A 17,921-nucleotide genomic window follows, 5' to 3' on the forward strand; every position below is an offset into this window, starting at 1 on the left:
AGCACCAGGTAATTTGGGGCTTGCCAATAATATGTGAACTTGTACTCAGCTCCCATTCTGCGAAGGCAATACATTACTTACGAGCATCGCTCAATTCGAAGTAGGTGTGCGATTTATGTATTACGATCGTTACAAAGTCATAACAAACATGAGGTCCCGAGTTGACGAATACGTCGAAGTCCAATGATCAGCAAAAATGAAGAGAAAACGTCCCACTCACAAGGCCTGCAAGGCATCGAGGCCAGCACCCATGCTCATTCATCGATGTTCACTGGCAAGTGGTAGAGCCCACGGTGGCGCTGTACTGGAAGTAGTCAGCCCAGTTCTGGTAGGGGATACCTTCGTTAGTTCCGGGACAGAAGCCGGTCCTGTGTGAAAATGTCAGATTAAATATGTTTATCTGAAAAGGGGATGAGTTAGAAGAGACGCTAACCAGGCAGCGACACGGTCGAAATCGCTTATGACGATGGCAGCAGAGGTCGGGTAAGTGCCGCTGGTGGCGTCAAGAGAACTGGTGGAATGTAAATGCATCAGGTATAAGCTCAACGTGGGACATGAGGTAGCTGATCTGGATGTACTAACCCGTAGTATCCGTCGATGAAGTTCTGCTGCGTGATAGTCTGTCCGTCTGTCGAAATGGCGTCGAATACCTACCATATACCAGCGCGCAAGATCCGTCAGCTGCTCAGGATCATACAAGAGAAAAACATGGAGCGGCTTTACTCACAGCCGTGGTGGCCCTTGTGGTGCTCACGCTCTTAGGGGCGGTGCCACTGTGGCCCTCAGTCTCCCAAAGAGTGGTCAAGAAATCATCTAAATTGGTACTGTTTCTCTCGAAACAGACCCCGGCGAACAAGCAGGATTCGACTCCGAGAACGTTCGCGAGACTGTTTTGCACTTGGCCGGCGCAGATACGCCCGAGCTGGGCGCATGAGCCGTTGTCCTCGTCCTGACGTCTGATAGAGGCACCACTGACAAAGGTGGCGGATGCGGCAAGGGCGGTGAAGAAAATGTTGGTGAAGATCATGATGAAAGTCGTGAAGATAGAGATTAACAGAAGGTGGAGAAGGCGAGTTTGCTATAGGTAGTTGGTTTGTGACTCGGTATGAGACGAGGAAAGAACATCTCTTTTCCTGGGTGTATATATACTCACTCAGCGACGTGAGAATACTGGATACACTCGCCTGTGATACAATGTTGAAGGTACTGGGCATAGTCTGCGGCTACGACTACGGACGCGCTACGAGCGGCGTGTCATCAATGACGGCGAGGGATGACCGATGCACATGCACCATTCGTTAGAGCTCGAGGGACCATGCCGACTCATGACCAGTAGTACTCGGCATCAAGTCTATGTCGAGGCCATAGCATGACTTGGGTCGTCTGATGTAGACGTGAGGATATGTTCTTCAATAGAACCCGGCCTACAGATATTATGACGGAGCAAGAATGCTCTACCTACGTATGGAGCAGGCTCGAGCGTCACAGTGCTCAGGAATGATGTATTTTGAGGGCTCTCTGCCCAGGGTAAACCCGAATGTCTACAGGAAGACACTCAGGAACCAACGCAAGCATTCACCGTGCTCAGCGAGGCGCTCTACATAAAGAACTCCGTCTCGTATTGATACCCTCAAAATGGAGTTTCCATGATCCGAGTCAGTTCAAGGGCTATACATACAGTATAGTAAGAAACCTTGAGCTGACTAGGAAGCATTGGACATCAGACGCTTTGGGCATAGTGGGAGTGTCCTGACCGTTAGCAAAGTGTTTCCGCCCTGCAGGCGTGTACTTCAGCTGAGAAAAAGCAAAAGTTCTGGTGACACCCAGAGCTTTGATATATCGTTCTTCTCAGTAACCGAGTTTAGAGAGAGTAATTCCTAGGTCATCCAGACTGCCTCACAGTAGCGGTGATTAGAGGGGTCGAGTGCGAAGAAGAGCAGACTGAAGCGCAACTGAGGCGAGCGGCTACTAACACGGCGCAAAGTCATCGGCGGGGGTCATCTGGAGTATCGAGCAAGTTCTAGAGTCAGATGGAGCAGACAGTGCTGGTCTAATGACCCCTCCAGTTATAGGTGAAAGGGCGAGCAAGGCCGGTTACAGGCTTGGGATGATGGTGATTACAGTTCAAGCGCTAGCGCTTCAGCGAGTGGGTCCTTGGTTTACGCGGAGCTTGAAACTAGAGGCGCCGGGGTGCGTAAACAAGTCCCACAATGATCTCGAAAATTTTGTCCACTTTCCGTTTCGTTGGTGATCCTGCTACAGAGTGGGATGCTATTATATGGTTTTTCTACTCGACAGGAACCTGATCCTCATCACGATCACGCCTTCAACAAAAGCGCAATTCAGTTTCAAGGAGCGAAAGAGAGGTATCAAGGGCGAATTGCACACATACCTCCAAACCTTACAAATATTCGAGCGAAGCACCGAGTTCTACTCTGTTGGGTGAGAAGGGAAAGGCTTGCGTTTAGATACGCAAGGCCCAGGCTCAAGTGAGGGAAATACGGCAACAGAACCAAGCGTAAGTACCGAAGCCAATGAGTATCAGGCTACGATAAGTAGTTGGAGATGTTGGCCTCTGTGCATACCGATTTAAGTGACGCGTAAAATTTGCGGCACCGGGGAGGCAAGCGTAGAATGGCTGAGTTCAATTCGTTCTGGAGTACATCAAGATCAAGGTGAAAGCAGCCATAGAAGTATGTGTATCCATATAGTATGGACCATAGGCGATTCTAGCCAGTTCTAGCCAGATGCTTGTCGTAGAAAAGAACAGAGGAGAACAAGGAGGCCTCCGACATATTGTGGCCCATATATGTATCGGGCATGTCGATTACGTAATGAGCGCATTGGACTCCGAGTAGTGTTGCCACGGCTCGGCTCGGCTCAGCTTGGCTCGACTTGTAACGGCTTTTCCCACGCGACGACTCGGCTCGGCTTGGCTGACGGTCTGAGCCGTGACTCAATTCAGCTCGTTGCCTAAGTGGGTTATGCATTCATACATGCATACTCGCCCTCATAGGACATTTTGTAAGCCATGGAGTATGACTGTATGGGTCAATACTGTCCTACCGCTGTGTTTTTTGAGGGGATTGTCGAGTCAGATGCCACAAACAAAGAGTCGTTTGTTGCTCACAATAATGTGGCATAAATGTGGCGTGGTGGGGTCGCGCGTCGGAAAAAGCCGCCACCGATACACAGATATCCATATTTGGAGTGGTCTGTAACTGTTTGCTGTCAAACATGAAGGCGAAAGCCTCAAACACTCTACAAACTACGGCTTTGGAGGTTCTTCGATACATAGGCCCTACTTGCAAGACAAATATTTGCATATAATGTCGTTCTGCAAGTGCATAACGGCTTGAGCCGCTAGCCGCACAAAACCGTTGTAAGCCGTTGACGCGGCTCCGCTCGGCTTGCAAACGGCTCGGCTCGAGCGACTAGCGGTTTCTGAGCCGAGCCGTGGCAACACTACATTGGAGTGGCGTCTGCAGCCGTATCAAGAGTCAGGACAACAACTAGCCACACCACCACTTCGTCTCTTGACACTTCCATCTCCTCCTTGCACTTACCCTTCCATCTTATCACGACCTACGATTTCGTGAAAGGCAAAAAATCCGACATTTTCTCCACCGCTGAGAGAACCTGACTAGCTATCCCATCATGGACGACATTATGATTGAAGACGAGAAGAAGCCGCTAGACGCTCTCGTTGGCGGGCAGGAGGAGGATAGTCAGCCAGACCCGGACGAGACAATGTTGCTGGACTCAGGAATGGGAAGGGTTTGGCAGGTCAAGGTGCGCTCGTTTTACAACGTGTATCGTATCACCGGTTGTGGGGTCAACAAGAACGAGGCTTGGTAGTCTGAACATCTAGACTGATATAATTGCGACGTATCCCCAGCTTCCGAGATTTCTGTTGGATTACTGGTCCTCCATCGATGCTGAAGGCGTCAACCTCGCTACCATCCGTGTTTATGACGCGAAGCCGCATGAACCGCCCTTTATGATTGTCCAAATTCCTTCAGACCTCTCAGACCCCAACTCCCCGCTCGAACAGTACGAGCTCGACATGATCAACCAAGACGTCCAAAACCAAATCGTCATTGCCGAACGACCCACCGTCCCTACCGTCACCACACCAACTTCCTCTCAAGGCTCGTCGTCGCAGACAATCCCACCCGTCAATTCGAGAGCTCGGACGACGATCATGACGGGGAAGATTAAGCATGAGTGTAATCTGAGGCCGAGGTTGAGCGAGAGATATAGGAAGAGAGTCAAGGAGAGGACAAGAATGGCGATGAGTCCGGTGAAGCAGGTGAAGTATCTGGACGAGAAGGGAATGGGTGTTGGTGGGCAGGGTGGCATTAACAGGCTTTCGAGCGGCGTTACCAGCACGGTTGGATTCACGGATCTTTCGGTGAGCTTACTCGTCTTCACCGCTCCCACCTCCCGGTTGATATTGGACATTGCTGATGAACGGTACGGCGTGGCAACATACAGAAACCCAAGCAAAAAGGTGTCAAGGGTCAATTCGAGCGCATGGCGCGTATGCCACGGAACCAGCTTCTCGATATGCTCTTTGGGATTTTCAGAGAGCGCGAATTCTGGCCTATCAAACTCCTCCGTGAAAGGCTCCAGCAGCCGGAAGTCTACCTCAAAGAGATTCTTAATGATATCGCCACGTTGCATCGGAGCGGTGAACATAATGGTCACTGGGAACTGAAGCCTGGTTTCAAGGATTCCGCTGTACGTTTCTTCTTCCACACTCAGCTCTCCGATTCTCTTTGAGATTGCAGGCTTTGTTTGTCCTACGATTGTATCTGATTCGAAGGGCTGACACTGTTACTCCTGTGTGGCAAATATAGCTCAAGGGCGAAGTCTCCGCCGAGGCGATGTCTCTTCTGCAACTCAGCGCGAAAGAAGAGGCCGATCGAGACGCGGCAATGGCTGGTATGGAAGACGATAATGACGACGAGGACGAGGAGGAGGATGAGGATATGGAGGAGGTCTCATAGACTGTCGACTCTGTCTATCACTCCGCACCCGGGCAACGTTCTCCTCCCACCTCTTCCTCCTTTCGTATGTATTGCATCGTCTCGCACTATTAAGAACTTTCTCGCGTACTGAACCCAATCCGTGACCCTTTGGGGCTCGAAAGCTTCTCAAGGACTAACTAACCCTGTCTCGTCCCGTTCTGCCTCATCTGTTTCCCTCTTCCCACCTTATGTTTCATGTCAGCTCGTACCCTCAACCCGCCCCCTCCTCATGTCACCATCTTATTGTATTTTTATTCCCATGCATGTTTTCACTACCGCTATGTCGTCTTCTTAGTTTGCCACTAGCTTCGAATTCTATTTGGTTCGTGAGGTATTGCGCACGCCACCCCGAAACCGTGTTCCAGAGTAGGCAATCGCCATTGCGTTTGGGTGGCTTCGACGTGAGATACAATGACGGATTCCCACACGCGCCACACAAACTAGACCACTCACTGGCAGCGGCTAGGTACGTCACTGCAAGAGCACAGTACCGTTGACCTCGTACCACCGTCCCATTCTGCATCTTTCGCAAGCGTCAACCCCCCGAAATTCTTTCGTGGTCAGTCGATTCCATTTTTTTTCACTGAGTACGTTCCAAACTAACACATCTGTTTCAACAGACCATCAGGACCTTCAGCATAACTTTGAACCATCGACATCCTACCTTACTCGTGAGTGATCGAAGATTGACCTGCTACTCTCTGGCATAGGTTGAAGCGTTCATCAGGAAAGCGCCCGCAGAATGTCCGACAGCGACGACGATACTATCCGAGACGCCCGCTCTCCCTTCGATGATAGTAATGCCGACATCATCTTCCGATCCAGCGATAACACAGATTTCCGTGTCCACACCAGCATCATGTCGCTCGCTTCCCCATTCTTCCACGATATGTTCACTCTTCCGGCTACGAAAGCCTCATCGCCGACACGCTCCGCCTCCAATCCGCCACAGATATATAAGGATGGACTCCGTGTTGTCCCCTTTTTGGACGCGTATAGCGAGGCACATACAGTTCGACTGTTCCTCCTCTCTTGCTACGCAATACACGTCGAAGCCTCTCGCGGCTCTGATGAGCAAGGCTTTCCACTCGCCCCCGATTTCACACTCGACAAGCCTGTCACTCGCGAGACAGCAGTTCTCCGACCGCTTGTACAGTCGCACAACTCTCTCCGCGATGAACTCCGCTCCAAGCCTCTGTCGCTCGAGGACCTGAAACTCCTATCCTGCATGTTCGACCTCTACCAGGTCTCCGACATCTCCATCACTCTGCTGCTGGCTTGCATCGAAGCGGCGCGCGAGGACCCAGCGGTGGCTTACGCGCAGGCCTGTCGATTCCAGAACGCGCCGTTGAAAGAGGCGGCGTGTCGGTTGATGTTGGAGAGGCCGTTGTTCCCTCTATCTACCTCACCTGATTTGGCCTGCATGACAGGCGTCCAAATGGCGAAGCTCGTTCAGTATCGCCAGGACGCTGGAACTGTGGCCGCAAAGCTCGGTCTCGATGACTTACAGTGGTTGAAGGATGCAGACAGCCCGAAGTCCTGCATGGCATGTCAATCTTCCAAACATGATTGCACCCCTTTGCACGCGATGTGGCCAGATTTTACGCGTACTGTGTGGGGGCCAAAGTGGCTATTTGATTTCCTGGAGAAAAGCGCAGGCGCGATAGAAAATGTACCTAAGGGGTGGACTGTGAAGGAACAGGCACGCCTAGACAGTGCGCTGGATGCTGCGAACTCTTGCAAGGACCAGGTATGTAGGAAGGGAGCTGCTCAAGCATTGCGCAAGATTAGCGATGAGTTAGCAATGGCGATAGATGAAGCTGTCGCAAATGTATGCTCTGCTTTGAACCAATCTACCTGTGGTTGGAGGCACTACACTGATACACTTTCTTGCCCGTGTCCTCGTCAGATTGAGATTCCCATCTGAAGGCGTTATCTGTGCCGATTTGTTTTTGGAGACCTCGATCGAGTGTATGTTTCTTTAGTCTGTGCTTCGCTTGTACAAGTATTGTAGGCGTCGTTGTTGGGCCATACCGTCTGATGTTACTTATGCGACGCTTCGTGTTACCCAGGGTCCCCTTCTTCGTCATTTCGAATACTTAGGTGTATGACTGTTTCAGGCCCGAAGATAGTTACTAGTTAGGCAATCATCACACCCTATGATTATAGTACCTTCGACGTGGGACGCACGATCGGATTCCCATCTACTCTGATTCCCACCAACGCCACACAAATACGGCCCTTGGCCCACCTTCAACCCACCCTTGACCGGTCGACCCCCGATAACTGACTTCCTCGTACCAACACACACATCCTCGTAAATCGTCGAACCTCAAAACATAGCCCGCATTTCTGCCATCCCGACTTCCAAGTGAGTGATGATGTGTTGGCTCCTGTTAAACACATTACAGAGCCCAGCTCATTCTTCGGGATCCCTTTCGAGATGGCAAACAACACCGATACGACGACTGCCCCCGGGAACAGAATTTGGAAGGCTCTCTCCCCCTTTGACGATGTCAGCGCCAACATCATCTTTCGATCCTATGATAACGTGGGCTTCCGTGTCCATACCGTTATCATGTCCCTGGCCTCCCCGTTCTTCAGTGACATGTTCACTCTTCCGACTACTTACATCGTCAACCGATTCGACCGCGAATACACAACAGATCTACGAAGATGGTCTTCCCATTGCGCCATTCACGGAGTCATCTAGAATACTTCGACTCGTTCTACTGTCATGTTATGCCATTAACGTCGAAAACCCTTCCGAACGAGACCCACAGGGATTCCCAGCGACCCCCACACTGACACTCAATAAAGATGCCGCTCGGAAGCATCCAACCGTGTTGCGTGTTCTTCTCCTGGCGCACTTTGCGTTGATCGACGATTTATCCTCCCGTCCTATGACATTCGACGAATACAAGTCTCTTTCCACCGCGCTCGATAAATACCAACTCTTCAAAATTTCCGACAACTTGCTTCGGGCTTGCATCACAGCGGCACGAGCAGACCCTGTCCTGGCCTACGCCCATGCTTCCCGATATCATTTCGCAGACATGAAACGCATCGCATGTCTATTAACGCTTGAGCGTCCATTTTTTCCACTATCCACGTCCCCCGACTTAAAAGTGATGACGGCAAAACAGTACTCGTGCCTCCTACAATACCATTATGATGCTACTGTAACTGCTCCAAAAGTGGCCCTTGAGGACTGGACCTGGATGACGGACATACCGCAATACGATTCTTGCAATACTTGTAATGTCAGTGTCAACTGTCCATCAACGTCGTCACCTTCTCCGGATGCCAAACACGAAAATTGGGGGAACATGTTTCACTTGAATGGTCCGAAATGGCTGTTCGAGTTCGTGAAGAAGACCGGTCCGCTTTTAACGATCACGCCTTGTAGCTTGACTGTGAAGGATCAGCACCGCTTGGACGAAACCTTCAGGATAGCGCTAGCCTGTAACAACATGGATTGCAGAATGAGGGCGAAGGAGGAGGTCCGCAAGTTCAGCGAAAAGTTTGCATTGGCAGTGGATAGAGCTGTGGCGAAGGTACGTGGAGTCCTGAAACCAGTCTATAGTTGTCCCTAGTTCGTCGTACCTCGCTGACGAGCCGGCCGTGTCCGTGTCCTTCTCAGATTGAGGTTCCTACTTGACTCGAGCGATGCTTACATTTTTGGAAGCCCTCTGGAATGAGCGTTCAGATTGATGTTGATGTTCCCCGTGTGGTAGTTCTATGAAAGGAAATCGGTACTCGTCTCTCAGTGATCCTCTTTTCTCTGCGGGTCAACATTATGCATGAAAGACTGATCATAAAATGGCAAAATACACGATAAATCTATACTCCAAACCATACCGCTATTACCTCTGTGCCGCTACGTCCTCGTCAATCAGGCATCCGTGACTCCCCAACCTTCCTCAAACATTTCATTACTTACCCCACCCGTCTCGTCGATCAACAACCTCGCGCTACTATCGCCCTCAGAGATCGGCAACTTCAGCTTCTTGCCTTCCGGTGTAGGTCCTACTAACGAAGAGTCGGAGAGGGGCCAAGGGACGTGTGCGGGGATTACGCCGATTTGGAGGAGGACGGTGGATTGGTCCCACCAGATATGCTCTATATACCAATGATATGAGCATACAGATCCCAGAGAACGGAGGAAGCGGTAGAGGGGTCAATAATGAGAAAAAAGCACCATGGTAGAGACGATCGCCTCGGACATTGATGACACCGAGCATGGGTACTGCGATCTTCTTGCCCGTTGGCGGGACCTTAGGCAGCAGCCAGTCGACCGTACGGTCATGTGTCATCCTGAGTATGAATTCGTCTGAGGAAGTGTTGTCAGTACGGATACGGAAACAGAAGGGCAGCAGAAGTAACGAACCAACGACGCGATCAGGTCCTACCGTTCGTGATACGGTTTGCATACGTGTGTCGGCTGGGTTACTGAGCACGAGATCGGCAGTCAGTGCGAGGAAGGTAAGCATTGAGAACCAACGAGAACGTACGCAAAGATGAAGTGGTCTCGGTAGAATTCCGAAAGAGCCTTGCGGCCGATCCCACCAGTCATAGTTGGTACATGATTGACATACGGCTCAGCCTTCACCAATCAAACACAATTCAGCGAGCGTGAACAGACCACATGAGACAAGTCAGTGCGTACCACCATTGTCCCCATAGTTCTCGCCACAGTCCTCGCGGCAAACTCGAAGTAGGTATGTTCCTCCCAGATCGCGGCGATATCGAAATTCGGGCCACCCAGATGTTTGCGGAAGAATACAAGGGTTGTAGTGTGCGCGAGCGATGCATTTCCGGGATCGTAGGAGGAAGAGTTCGGAAGGACGAAGAAGGGAGAGGATGTCGATGGATATGTGGCGGTTTGCGTGGCTGAGACGACCTTGGCGGATATGTCATCGAATGGAGGCGCCTCGGCGTCAGGGGAGGAGATATGAAAGAGCGTGGGGATTGAGGTGGATGTAGCTGATAGATTGGATCCCGAAGAGATGTAGGCTGCGACGCAGACGAGTTTGGGGTTCTTGGATACGATTGACGAGATCGCAGAGAAGTGGCGTTCCTCATGGACTGCAGCGAAAAAAAAAGTCTGTCCCGATACACGAAAAATGATGGCCGACTACGATTGACGTACCAAGAACAGCAACTTTATCCTTGATGTCTACCTCCTCCAATCCTTCCAAAGCATCCAACGCTTTCACCAAAGCAGCTTCCAGTTCGGTTTCTGTCGCAGTGATACCCACGACGGCGAATCCTTCCTCGGCCCATTTCTGAACAGGCTCTGGATCAAGCGGCTTTCCCTTCGGATTCGGCTGAAGAGAAAGAGAAGGAGGTAGAGTAATGATGAGACCCGGTCCAGTTCCTCGTCGAGTGAGTGGAGGTTGAAGAACTATGGACGGTGACTCGGAGATAATCTGGAGCGGCGCAGAGGGGAGTGGAACGGGCTGCTCGTCGGGCGAAGTAGGGTCATAGAACGTAGGAGCTGCCATATCGTTTAGAGATTTCAGTACGAGTCAAAAATACTGCCAAAAGCTTTGGATGGAAGATGATGGCGAAGGAGCAACCTATCTATTTATCGAACGTACCATAGGAGGCCAGTCGGTGGGAGATGGAGAGCAAAGACAGCCGACGTAAGTGCTCCTTCCGTTCTACGGTTCGGACCTCGGATATTCCCGACAATAAAACCGATTTTTCCCTCTTTTCTTTGAGCACATCCCTGATTGCCTTTCGGTATGTAATGCGTTAGAAAGCTTTGAAGCTAGAGGCAGTCTGGGTCACTCTGGAAAGCAGGTCATTACAGTCACTGTGGATGTCTGTGGTACCGATTTAGGCCAACGACAACAGTCGACATCTTGTTCGCTCCAGCCATGATTTGGCCATGATGCAAGTTACAATCACACAACACGAAAAGTGAGGCCGAATGCTATTTGCCAGTCGCAGGAGGGTCTATTCAAAGACCCTATACATAAAAAACAATACACTCTGTGTATGTTGACTTCAACTTAAAGAAGGGAGGAGGTTGACGACAGGGGAACGAAAGAAGAGGGAAACATATCAGTCATACTCTCAAGCCAGAACACGACCGAACCTCCCACTCCGCTTGACGCGCTCGTAAACAGCGCCCTCCATGCACGTATCCTTTGTCGATCCGCAACCTGTCCAATCGGGGTCGGGTTGCGAAGCAGCGATGCACGAGTTGTACTCTGAGAATAATGTTTGTATATCAGTACTCATGTACCGTTCGCTACTGAGTAGTCAAGAAAAGGACGTACCATTCATGCAAGTGTTCGCATTAACGATGCCAGTGCTAGTCGATGACGACGCGGAGCTGGTCGTAGTAGCAGCCGCAGACGTCGTACCAGCAGCCGTCGACGAGGACAGTGCGGCAGCGCTACTTGAGCTTGTAACGGCGGCAGTCGACGATGCCGCAGCCGTCGTGCTCGTCACGAAGCCAGATGAGGAGACAGCAGTCGCAGTGGACGATGCAGTCGAGGTGGTGCTGGAAGATGAAAAGCCAGCAGCGGCGGAGGACGAGGCGGCAGCGGATGAGGCCGCATTGGTAGCTGCAGAAGAGCTTGCGGCGGCGGAGGTGGCGGCAGCAGAGGTAGCAGCAGAGGTAGCGCTACCGGTGGAACCACCAGCGGTGTACACGGTGGGACCTTATCCACCGAAGCATCAGCTTTGCACCGATAGGGTAGTCGACAGCGAAGGAGAACGTACCAGGGATAGCGTACGTGGTCAAGCTCTGGTAGATATCAATCAAGATACCTGAAGTAATTGCGTCAGTGAGTGGCTAGACCCTGGTACGCAGAGATCAAGCAAACAGAACATACCGGGGTCGTTAGTCGCATACGCGCCGGGAAGCGCCACGCCCGAAGGCGAAGCGGATCCACCACCGGTGACGACAACCTGGGCACACATTGGGTAGAACTGAGCACCGAGGGCGGTGCCGGCGGAGTGAAGGGCGAGAAGCTCGTGGCGGAGGAGGTAGCCACCGGATGCGATGTCAGAAGGGACGGTGACGGTCCAGGAGTTCTGTGGCATTCGGGTTCTGAGATCAGAAGGGTGGAGACTGGTTGAATGAGGATTGGAACATACGTTGTTCGCAATGAGGTCATCTGAAGCCCACGTAGTGAGATCGGCGTCAAGACCGGCGTGGTCGATCTTGAACCAGACATCACCCTGTCGAATTACGAGGAGCGAATTAGAACGAATCACGATACGTATAAGATGGAAGCATGAACATACGTCTTGGCCTGAGAACGTCGAACAATCATCGGTGTCACACTTGGCCATGTAAGTCATGGTGGGACCTTTGTGCTAAATGATTGAAGGTTGTACTTAGTCTTCGTTCGCATGAGGCAAGGGCAGGGTAACTTACGGAATCGGGCCATGCAGTCCAGAAGAAGTCGACAGAGTCACCAGCGGCTACAGTGGCACTGGCCCCAGCAGCCGTGTCGCCACCGTCATTGCAAGTAATATCGCCAGTGGTGAAATCAGCGATAGGACCGTTTCCGTCGAAGGACCGGACTATACGGGTGGGTGTGGGGGTGGTGTATGGGTCGTTGTAAGGAAGGTAGCCGGAGTACTCTGTACCACCGATGTTGAGTTCCCTGAACGCAAGAGTACAAGGGGTAAGCATGAGTAAGAACGTCACATGACATTCCGAGAAGGGAGAAACGTACTGGACGTAGCCGTGTCCCGCTACAAGTTTTGCGAAAGCGAGGATAGCGCTAGCCTGAGCTGCAGATTTGATAGAGAAAACCATCGTTGATGTTGTCAAAAAGTTGGAGTGCAATAAAATTGAAGGTAGTGTGGATAGTGGAGGGTGGCGTAGCTAGTACGTTGGCGGCGACGCGTGCAAGGAGCACAGAAAAAAGAATGTAATGAGGAAAAGAAAGGAGGGACTCGACTGGCAAGTCGGCTAGCGATTCGGATACTAGAGAAGAGATGAAAGAGAACGAGAACAAGCAAGCTGGTGAGGGGAAAACATACCGTGTTCGGGAGGTCTTTATATACCCTCTCAGGACCTTCCGCGATGGGCTGATTCTTGGCATCATGCTGCGATTTATTCCGATGAGTTGCCGTTCATGCGACCGTCGACCGGTTCTTGCTTCATCATGTTTGCTGGGCCGGTTGAGTTCCTAACGACATCCAGACCAAACCCTCTTAGCGAAGGCGGAGATCTTGATGAAAGGCACCGAGCAGTCTGACGGAGAGTGATGTGGTGGGTCCAGCCCATCGATGATGACGAGCCAATATTGCGGCCAACGCGATGAACCAGAGTTCTCCAGTCGGATAATGACGGTGAAAGTTATCTTTTCGTATGCAGTCCAAAGCAATGTCTGTTCGCTGTAGACCTTCCAGCCGTTAGGTCGCAGGTGTGGGCGTCCGAATACACGACTATTGACAGAGTCACTGAGATGAGTCTAGTAAGCGCAGCAAGTTTCTTAGAAATGTGCCGCAGCAAAGAAGCCTCAAATCGAGCATGTGGCATGCGTATGGAGGTGATGATGCGTCAATTGTGCAAAACACAAAAGCCTCCCTTTGGATACGATCATCACTATGGATGTCAGCAAAATGTCAGGATACACGTGACAGTTTGGTGACAGTGGTCCTGCGGTTTCATGCCGAGAGAAAACATAGCCGGAGAATTATTGAACATGGTCTGCCAAGAGCCGTACTGCTTACTCGGCTCGGAGGTTGAAGGGACGAGGGCCAGCAGTATAGAATCGATGTCTCAGCATCTGCTTTACCCAAGTTCATGCTAGGAACGAGAAGGGAGAGAAATCAGTATGAGCTTGAAAAAGCCAACAAAAGATACGAAAAGGACCTTGTCAACATTCTCTCCTCCTCCCCAGTCCGTCGACGACGACCGTCAATGATCATGGTTGTCAAGGCACCAGGGTCGTTGTCAACTTGAAGTTGATCCGGAGGACGAGCACCAACCGCCGGCTGTTAGTGGCGCATCGGGTACCTTATTTCATTATGCCTTCAGGAACAGAAGTGGTTGCCTGCATTTGGCTGGTCGTTGCACCGGATGCACTTGAGGAGACGGTTTGTCAAAGTATATCTGTCAAGGAGGAAGACCGAGAGGAAAGTGCAAACAAAGACAGAACGACCAGTCTAGAGGGGTATGTAACTTAGATCGAGTGCTCTGTCTGTAAGCATGGAGTGCAAGCGATGGCCGGTGGGCATCAGTCCAGTCGACTGCAAAGTAGCAAGCTTTGAGCGAATATTTCCGCTCGATGATACTGTGAGCATGACGCCTTCGTAGGGAAATCGGCTGACAGGGCCACCATATAAAGCTACGAATGCTCATAGGAGTCAGCAATATTTATTCCCAAGAACAGAAGAACGTACCGTCGTAGGATATCTGCCGAGGGATGCACTCTATAAATTAGACATCACTTACTGGACCTGCAGGTCAATAATGTGTCTTACAATTATAGAAAGAGAAGACGCACCGAGAGGCCACCCAAAACAGAGCCAATACCCACAACGCCAGCGAGATAAGTTGTGTTCCCGTGTTGAAACCATCCCTACCTTCATGATAGCGCCAGCTCACAATTACGCAGATCCGAGGCAAAAGCAACGCTCTCGGGCATACAACGCTCAAAAATACATACAAGCGAGACCGCTATTGTCCGATTAGGGATGTCTCCCCAAGTGAGAGGGCTCAAGCAGTCGGTTCCGGGGATTCGTCCTGGAAAATATCTGCAGCCTGCTCCTGCCACATCGACCAATACAGCCCACGCATCCTCATCAGCTCTTCGTGCGTCCCGCGCTCGAAGACCTCGCCGTCCTTGAGCACGATGATCAAGTCTGTAAAGCAGTGATGATGAGTCCTCAGGCAACCGTATGGTTCGAGAAGAGTACACGTACCAGATTCGACAACAGTCCGCAATCTATGGGCTATGAATATGCTAGTCCGAGACTTATCAGCGAGCATCGAATTAATGTTCCGCATCAGTTCAGCCTCGGTATGCGCGTCCAATGCCGAAGTCTGCGCCACCGCCACACCAGCTCGTCAGCACGCCAATCCCAATGCCCTAGGGAACTAGATGGAAACTCACCGCCTCATCAAAGAACAAGATCGGGGGGTCCTTCAACAACACCCTCGCCACCGCCAACCTCTGTTTTTCCCCTCCACTCAACATCGCGCCCCTCTCCCCCACCGTTGTCTGATAGCCATTCGGCAACCTCATCACGCTCTCATGTACCCTCGCCTTCTTACAAGCCTCCATAACCTCATCATCGCTCGCTTCCACCTGCCCAGCCGCATACCCCAATCTCCCATACTTCACGTTATGCATCACGTCTTCGTGGAAGAGTGGCGTATCCTGTGGCACGACCCCGATGTGCTTCCTCACGCTCTCGAGCTGACACTGCATGATGTCCTGGCCGTCGATGAGGATCCGGCCGGATTGCGGCGTGTAGAACCGGAAGAGAAGGCGGAAGACAGTGGATTTGCCACAGCCGGATGGACCGACGATCGCGGTTTTGGAACCGGCGGGGATAGTGAAGGAGAGTGAGCGGAAGATGGGACGGGTGGGGTTGTAAGCGAAGGCGACGTTGTCGAAGGTTATGGATCCACCGGTGAGGGAGAGAGGTTTGGCGGTTGGAAGGTCCTGTATTCGAGCGTAATTGTAAAATGTGAGGCGGTCTTAAGAAAGATTGAAGATTGGAGGGAGATGCAAACCTTCGGTGGTTCGTGCTGATCTTGTAAGCTGTACAGAACCTCCATATCGAGCAGGCTCTGTCTGATCTCGCGATAAATCGTCCCTAGGAAGTTGAGTGGCATTGATAGCTGGAAGACAAGCTGATTGACCATGACGAGGTCTCCAACGGTCATCGAGCCTTTGGAACGCGCGTCACTTCAGTTGTCACGTTAGAGCACAGTTGAGCGAGGGGGTCTTACCATTGATAACCCCTTGTGCAGCTAAGAACATTATGCCCGTCAAGGCCGTCGAGAAGATGATATTCTGGCCAGAGTTGAGGAGCGCCAGTGATGTCGCAATCTTAATGGACGCCTTTTCGTATGTCTTCAGATGCCGGTCGTACTGTTTGACTTCGTAGGCTTCGTTCCCGAAGTGCTATTCAACATTACACGCGAAAGACTCAGAATAGTTATGTGAATGAAAAATGTACGAGACTTACTTTGACAGCCTCGTAATTCATCAACGAGTCTACAGCAACGGTTGCGGCCTTGTTATCCGCGACGTTTGCATCTCTTCGAAACTGCGTCCTATATTCCATGACACGCCACATGTAGCTTTCAGTCTGCGAGATCGGAAAGCGGCCAGTGTAATGGAAAGACATACCGCCATGAAGTAGTCTTTACGGTGAACCAAGTGTACGCTGCCATTGTGCCGAGAGTAATCGCTGCGTAGTCCCATCCGAATTTGTACGTCTACGGAAATAGATCAACATCTGGAAAGGGCACTTCATCGCCCTAACGTACCAAAATGCCACAAACAAGAGAGATTTCCAGTGCAGTGGGAACCACACGGAATAAAATGGCCTGCAGAATGAATGTGATGCCTCTGACGCGTACTATATGTCAGTTACATGCTCTGTCCTAACGGCGATTGGAATACAGACTTACTTCGTTCCTCGATCAATAGCCCTGGTCAGACCACCCGTCTGCCGAGATAGATGGAAACGAAGGTCGAGGTTGAGAAGGTGCTCAAATGTCTGTCGAGCGACTTTGCGAACGGCGCGTTGGCCTACGTTGGCGAAGACGGCATTGAGGAGTTCGCCAAAGAGTGTGGCACCGATGCGAGCGCCTCCATCTGTATTCACGCAAAGGAAGGGGTCAGAACACCTCACATGCACAGTGTCATAGGGTTTGTAGATTAGGGCTCGTTCATCTCTCTCCTAAAATGTAAAAGATGACCTGGCCATGAAACACGGATGGGGTCGTGCGGCGTGCCACAAGCGCTGAAAGTGCTACGCGTCCTTCGGCAAACGATTGCATGTTCCGGATGATATTTCCATGGTATAATATCGTTGTGAGAGGAGTGACAGGCGTGTGAATCTCATAAAGGAGCAAATATTGGTGCAACCAATACCTCAAAAGCTCAAGAGTACCTGCGCGACGAGTGCCACAGAGGCTTGTGCAGTGTGGCGCGGAGCACGCCATCCGTATGTTCAATCGCAGGGAACAGCAACGCAAGCGATGGAGCGGCAGCTCAAGCGATGGTGCGATTGATACCCTTCTTGCGGTGGTCCAAGAATATCCTGCAGAACAAGGGGCAAACCGGACGACGTACACGCAAGAACGACAGACCCGCACACGACCCATACTGCAGAGTCGGATGATATGGGAATGTTGAGGACGTCGATGATTTGTTTGAAGAAGAACGGGACTTGCACATTCAGCACCTAAAAATCGTTACAACTGAGTATACCGACACGTACGTGAGAACATACCTTCCCGGCTACAAGCAGTCCAACACCGAGCAGTACACGCCCTCGTGTGCCCCAGTCATCCTTCGGCCAGACGTTAACTGCGAGTTTTCTAATGATAGACCAGTCTCGCTTTCGTTGCTCTCCTGCAGATATCTGAGTCTCATTTGCTGTAAGGTCCTGTCGATCCCTTGGTGAGGCTGACGATGTCGGTGAAGGACTGGGCGTGGACGTGGTGGTGGGAGCGGGAGGTTGAGCCTTGGATTGAGGAGACTTTGGATCCTGCTGATTCTGGGCAAGATTCTGATATCTTCTACAGAATATAATAGGTCTATGCGGTCGAATATTGAAAGCGAGAGGATGCCTAGGATGAGGGAGCGACCTGGCTGAGGCCGTCCTCAAAGCGCTGAACATGGCCGTCAGCGGGAGAGTGTGCAACATTATCTTATCTGATAGAGC

General features: G+C 51.3%; 6 protein-coding genes across 6 annotated transcripts; 2 read left to right on the forward strand and 4 right to left on the reverse strand.

Moving 5' to 3' along the window:
* Window positions 1-106: 106 nt before the first annotated feature.
* Window positions 107-1,027, reverse strand: STEHIDRAFT_165874 (uncharacterized protein; the record flags this gene model as incomplete). Its single annotated transcript, XM_007300245.1, has 4 exons — window positions 107-368; window positions 434-511; window positions 583-650; window positions 728-1,027. 4 exons carry the CDS (start codon window positions 1,025-1,027, stop codon window positions 269-271), a joined length of 546 nt encoding a protein of 181 aa, XP_007300307.1. The 3' UTR covers window positions 107-268.
* A 2,497-nt stretch (window positions 1,028-3,524) lies between these two features.
* Window positions 3,525-5,311, forward strand: STEHIDRAFT_144833 (uncharacterized protein). Its single transcript, XM_007300246.1, has 4 exons — window positions 3,525-3,792; window positions 3,899-4,414; window positions 4,498-4,743; window positions 4,863-5,311. The coding sequence occupies exons 1-4, from the start codon at window positions 3,658-3,660 to the stop codon at window positions 5,010-5,012; spliced, it is 1,047 nt and encodes a 348-aa protein (XP_007300308.1). The 5' UTR covers window positions 3,525-3,657; the 3' UTR covers window positions 5,013-5,311.
* Window positions 5,312-5,775: 464 nt separating this feature from the next.
* Window positions 5,776-6,960, forward strand: STEHIDRAFT_153265 (uncharacterized protein; the record flags this gene model as incomplete). The annotated part of the gene is made up of 2 exons (XM_007300247.1): window positions 5,776-6,864; window positions 6,943-6,960. 2 exons carry the CDS (start codon window positions 5,776-5,778, stop codon window positions 6,958-6,960), a joined length of 1,107 nt encoding a protein of 368 aa, XP_007300309.1.
* A 1,968-nt stretch (window positions 6,961-8,928) lies between these two features.
* On the reverse strand, window positions 8,929-10,540 carry STEHIDRAFT_48643 (NTF2-like protein; the record flags this gene model as incomplete). Its single annotated transcript, XM_007299223.1, has 6 exons — window positions 8,929-9,155; window positions 9,235-9,366; window positions 9,424-9,485; window positions 9,548-9,639; window positions 9,703-10,140; window positions 10,175-10,540. The coding sequence occupies 6 exons, from the start codon at window positions 10,538-10,540 to the stop codon at window positions 8,929-8,931; spliced, it is 1,317 nt and encodes a 438-aa protein (XP_007299285.1).
* A 577-nt stretch (window positions 10,541-11,117) lies between these two features.
* Window positions 11,118-12,819, reverse strand: STEHIDRAFT_165877 (uncharacterized protein; the record flags this gene model as incomplete). The annotated part of the gene is made up of 8 exons (XM_007300248.1): window positions 11,118-11,254; window positions 11,324-11,710; window positions 11,772-11,819; window positions 11,885-12,086; window positions 12,150-12,233; window positions 12,300-12,371; window positions 12,433-12,664; window positions 12,737-12,819. The coding sequence occupies 8 exons, from the start codon at window positions 12,817-12,819 to the stop codon at window positions 11,118-11,120; spliced, it is 1,245 nt and encodes a 414-aa protein (XP_007300310.1).
* A 1,816-nt stretch (window positions 12,820-14,635) lies between these two features.
* STEHIDRAFT_91801 (P-loop containing nucleoside triphosphate hydrolase protein) lies at window positions 14,636-17,876 on the reverse strand (the record flags this gene model as incomplete). The annotated part of the gene is made up of 11 exons (XM_007300249.1): window positions 14,636-14,876; window positions 14,937-15,057; window positions 15,128-15,682; window positions 15,754-15,911; window positions 15,973-16,147; window positions 16,212-16,299; window positions 16,376-16,464; window positions 16,516-16,597; window positions 16,660-16,846; window positions 17,327-17,438; window positions 17,487-17,876. The coding sequence occupies 11 exons, from the start codon at window positions 17,874-17,876 to the stop codon at window positions 14,731-14,733; spliced, it is 2,103 nt and encodes a 700-aa protein (XP_007300311.1). The 3' UTR covers window positions 14,636-14,730.
* Window positions 17,877-17,921: the final 45 nt, after the last annotated feature.

Source organism: Stereum hirsutum (genome assembly GCF_000264905.1).
Source record: "Stereum hirsutum FP-91666 SS1 unplaced genomic scaffold STEHIscaffold_2, whole genome shotgun sequence".
NCBI classification, from domain to species: domain Eukaryota; kingdom Fungi; phylum Basidiomycota; class Agaricomycetes; order Russulales; family Stereaceae; genus Stereum; species Stereum hirsutum.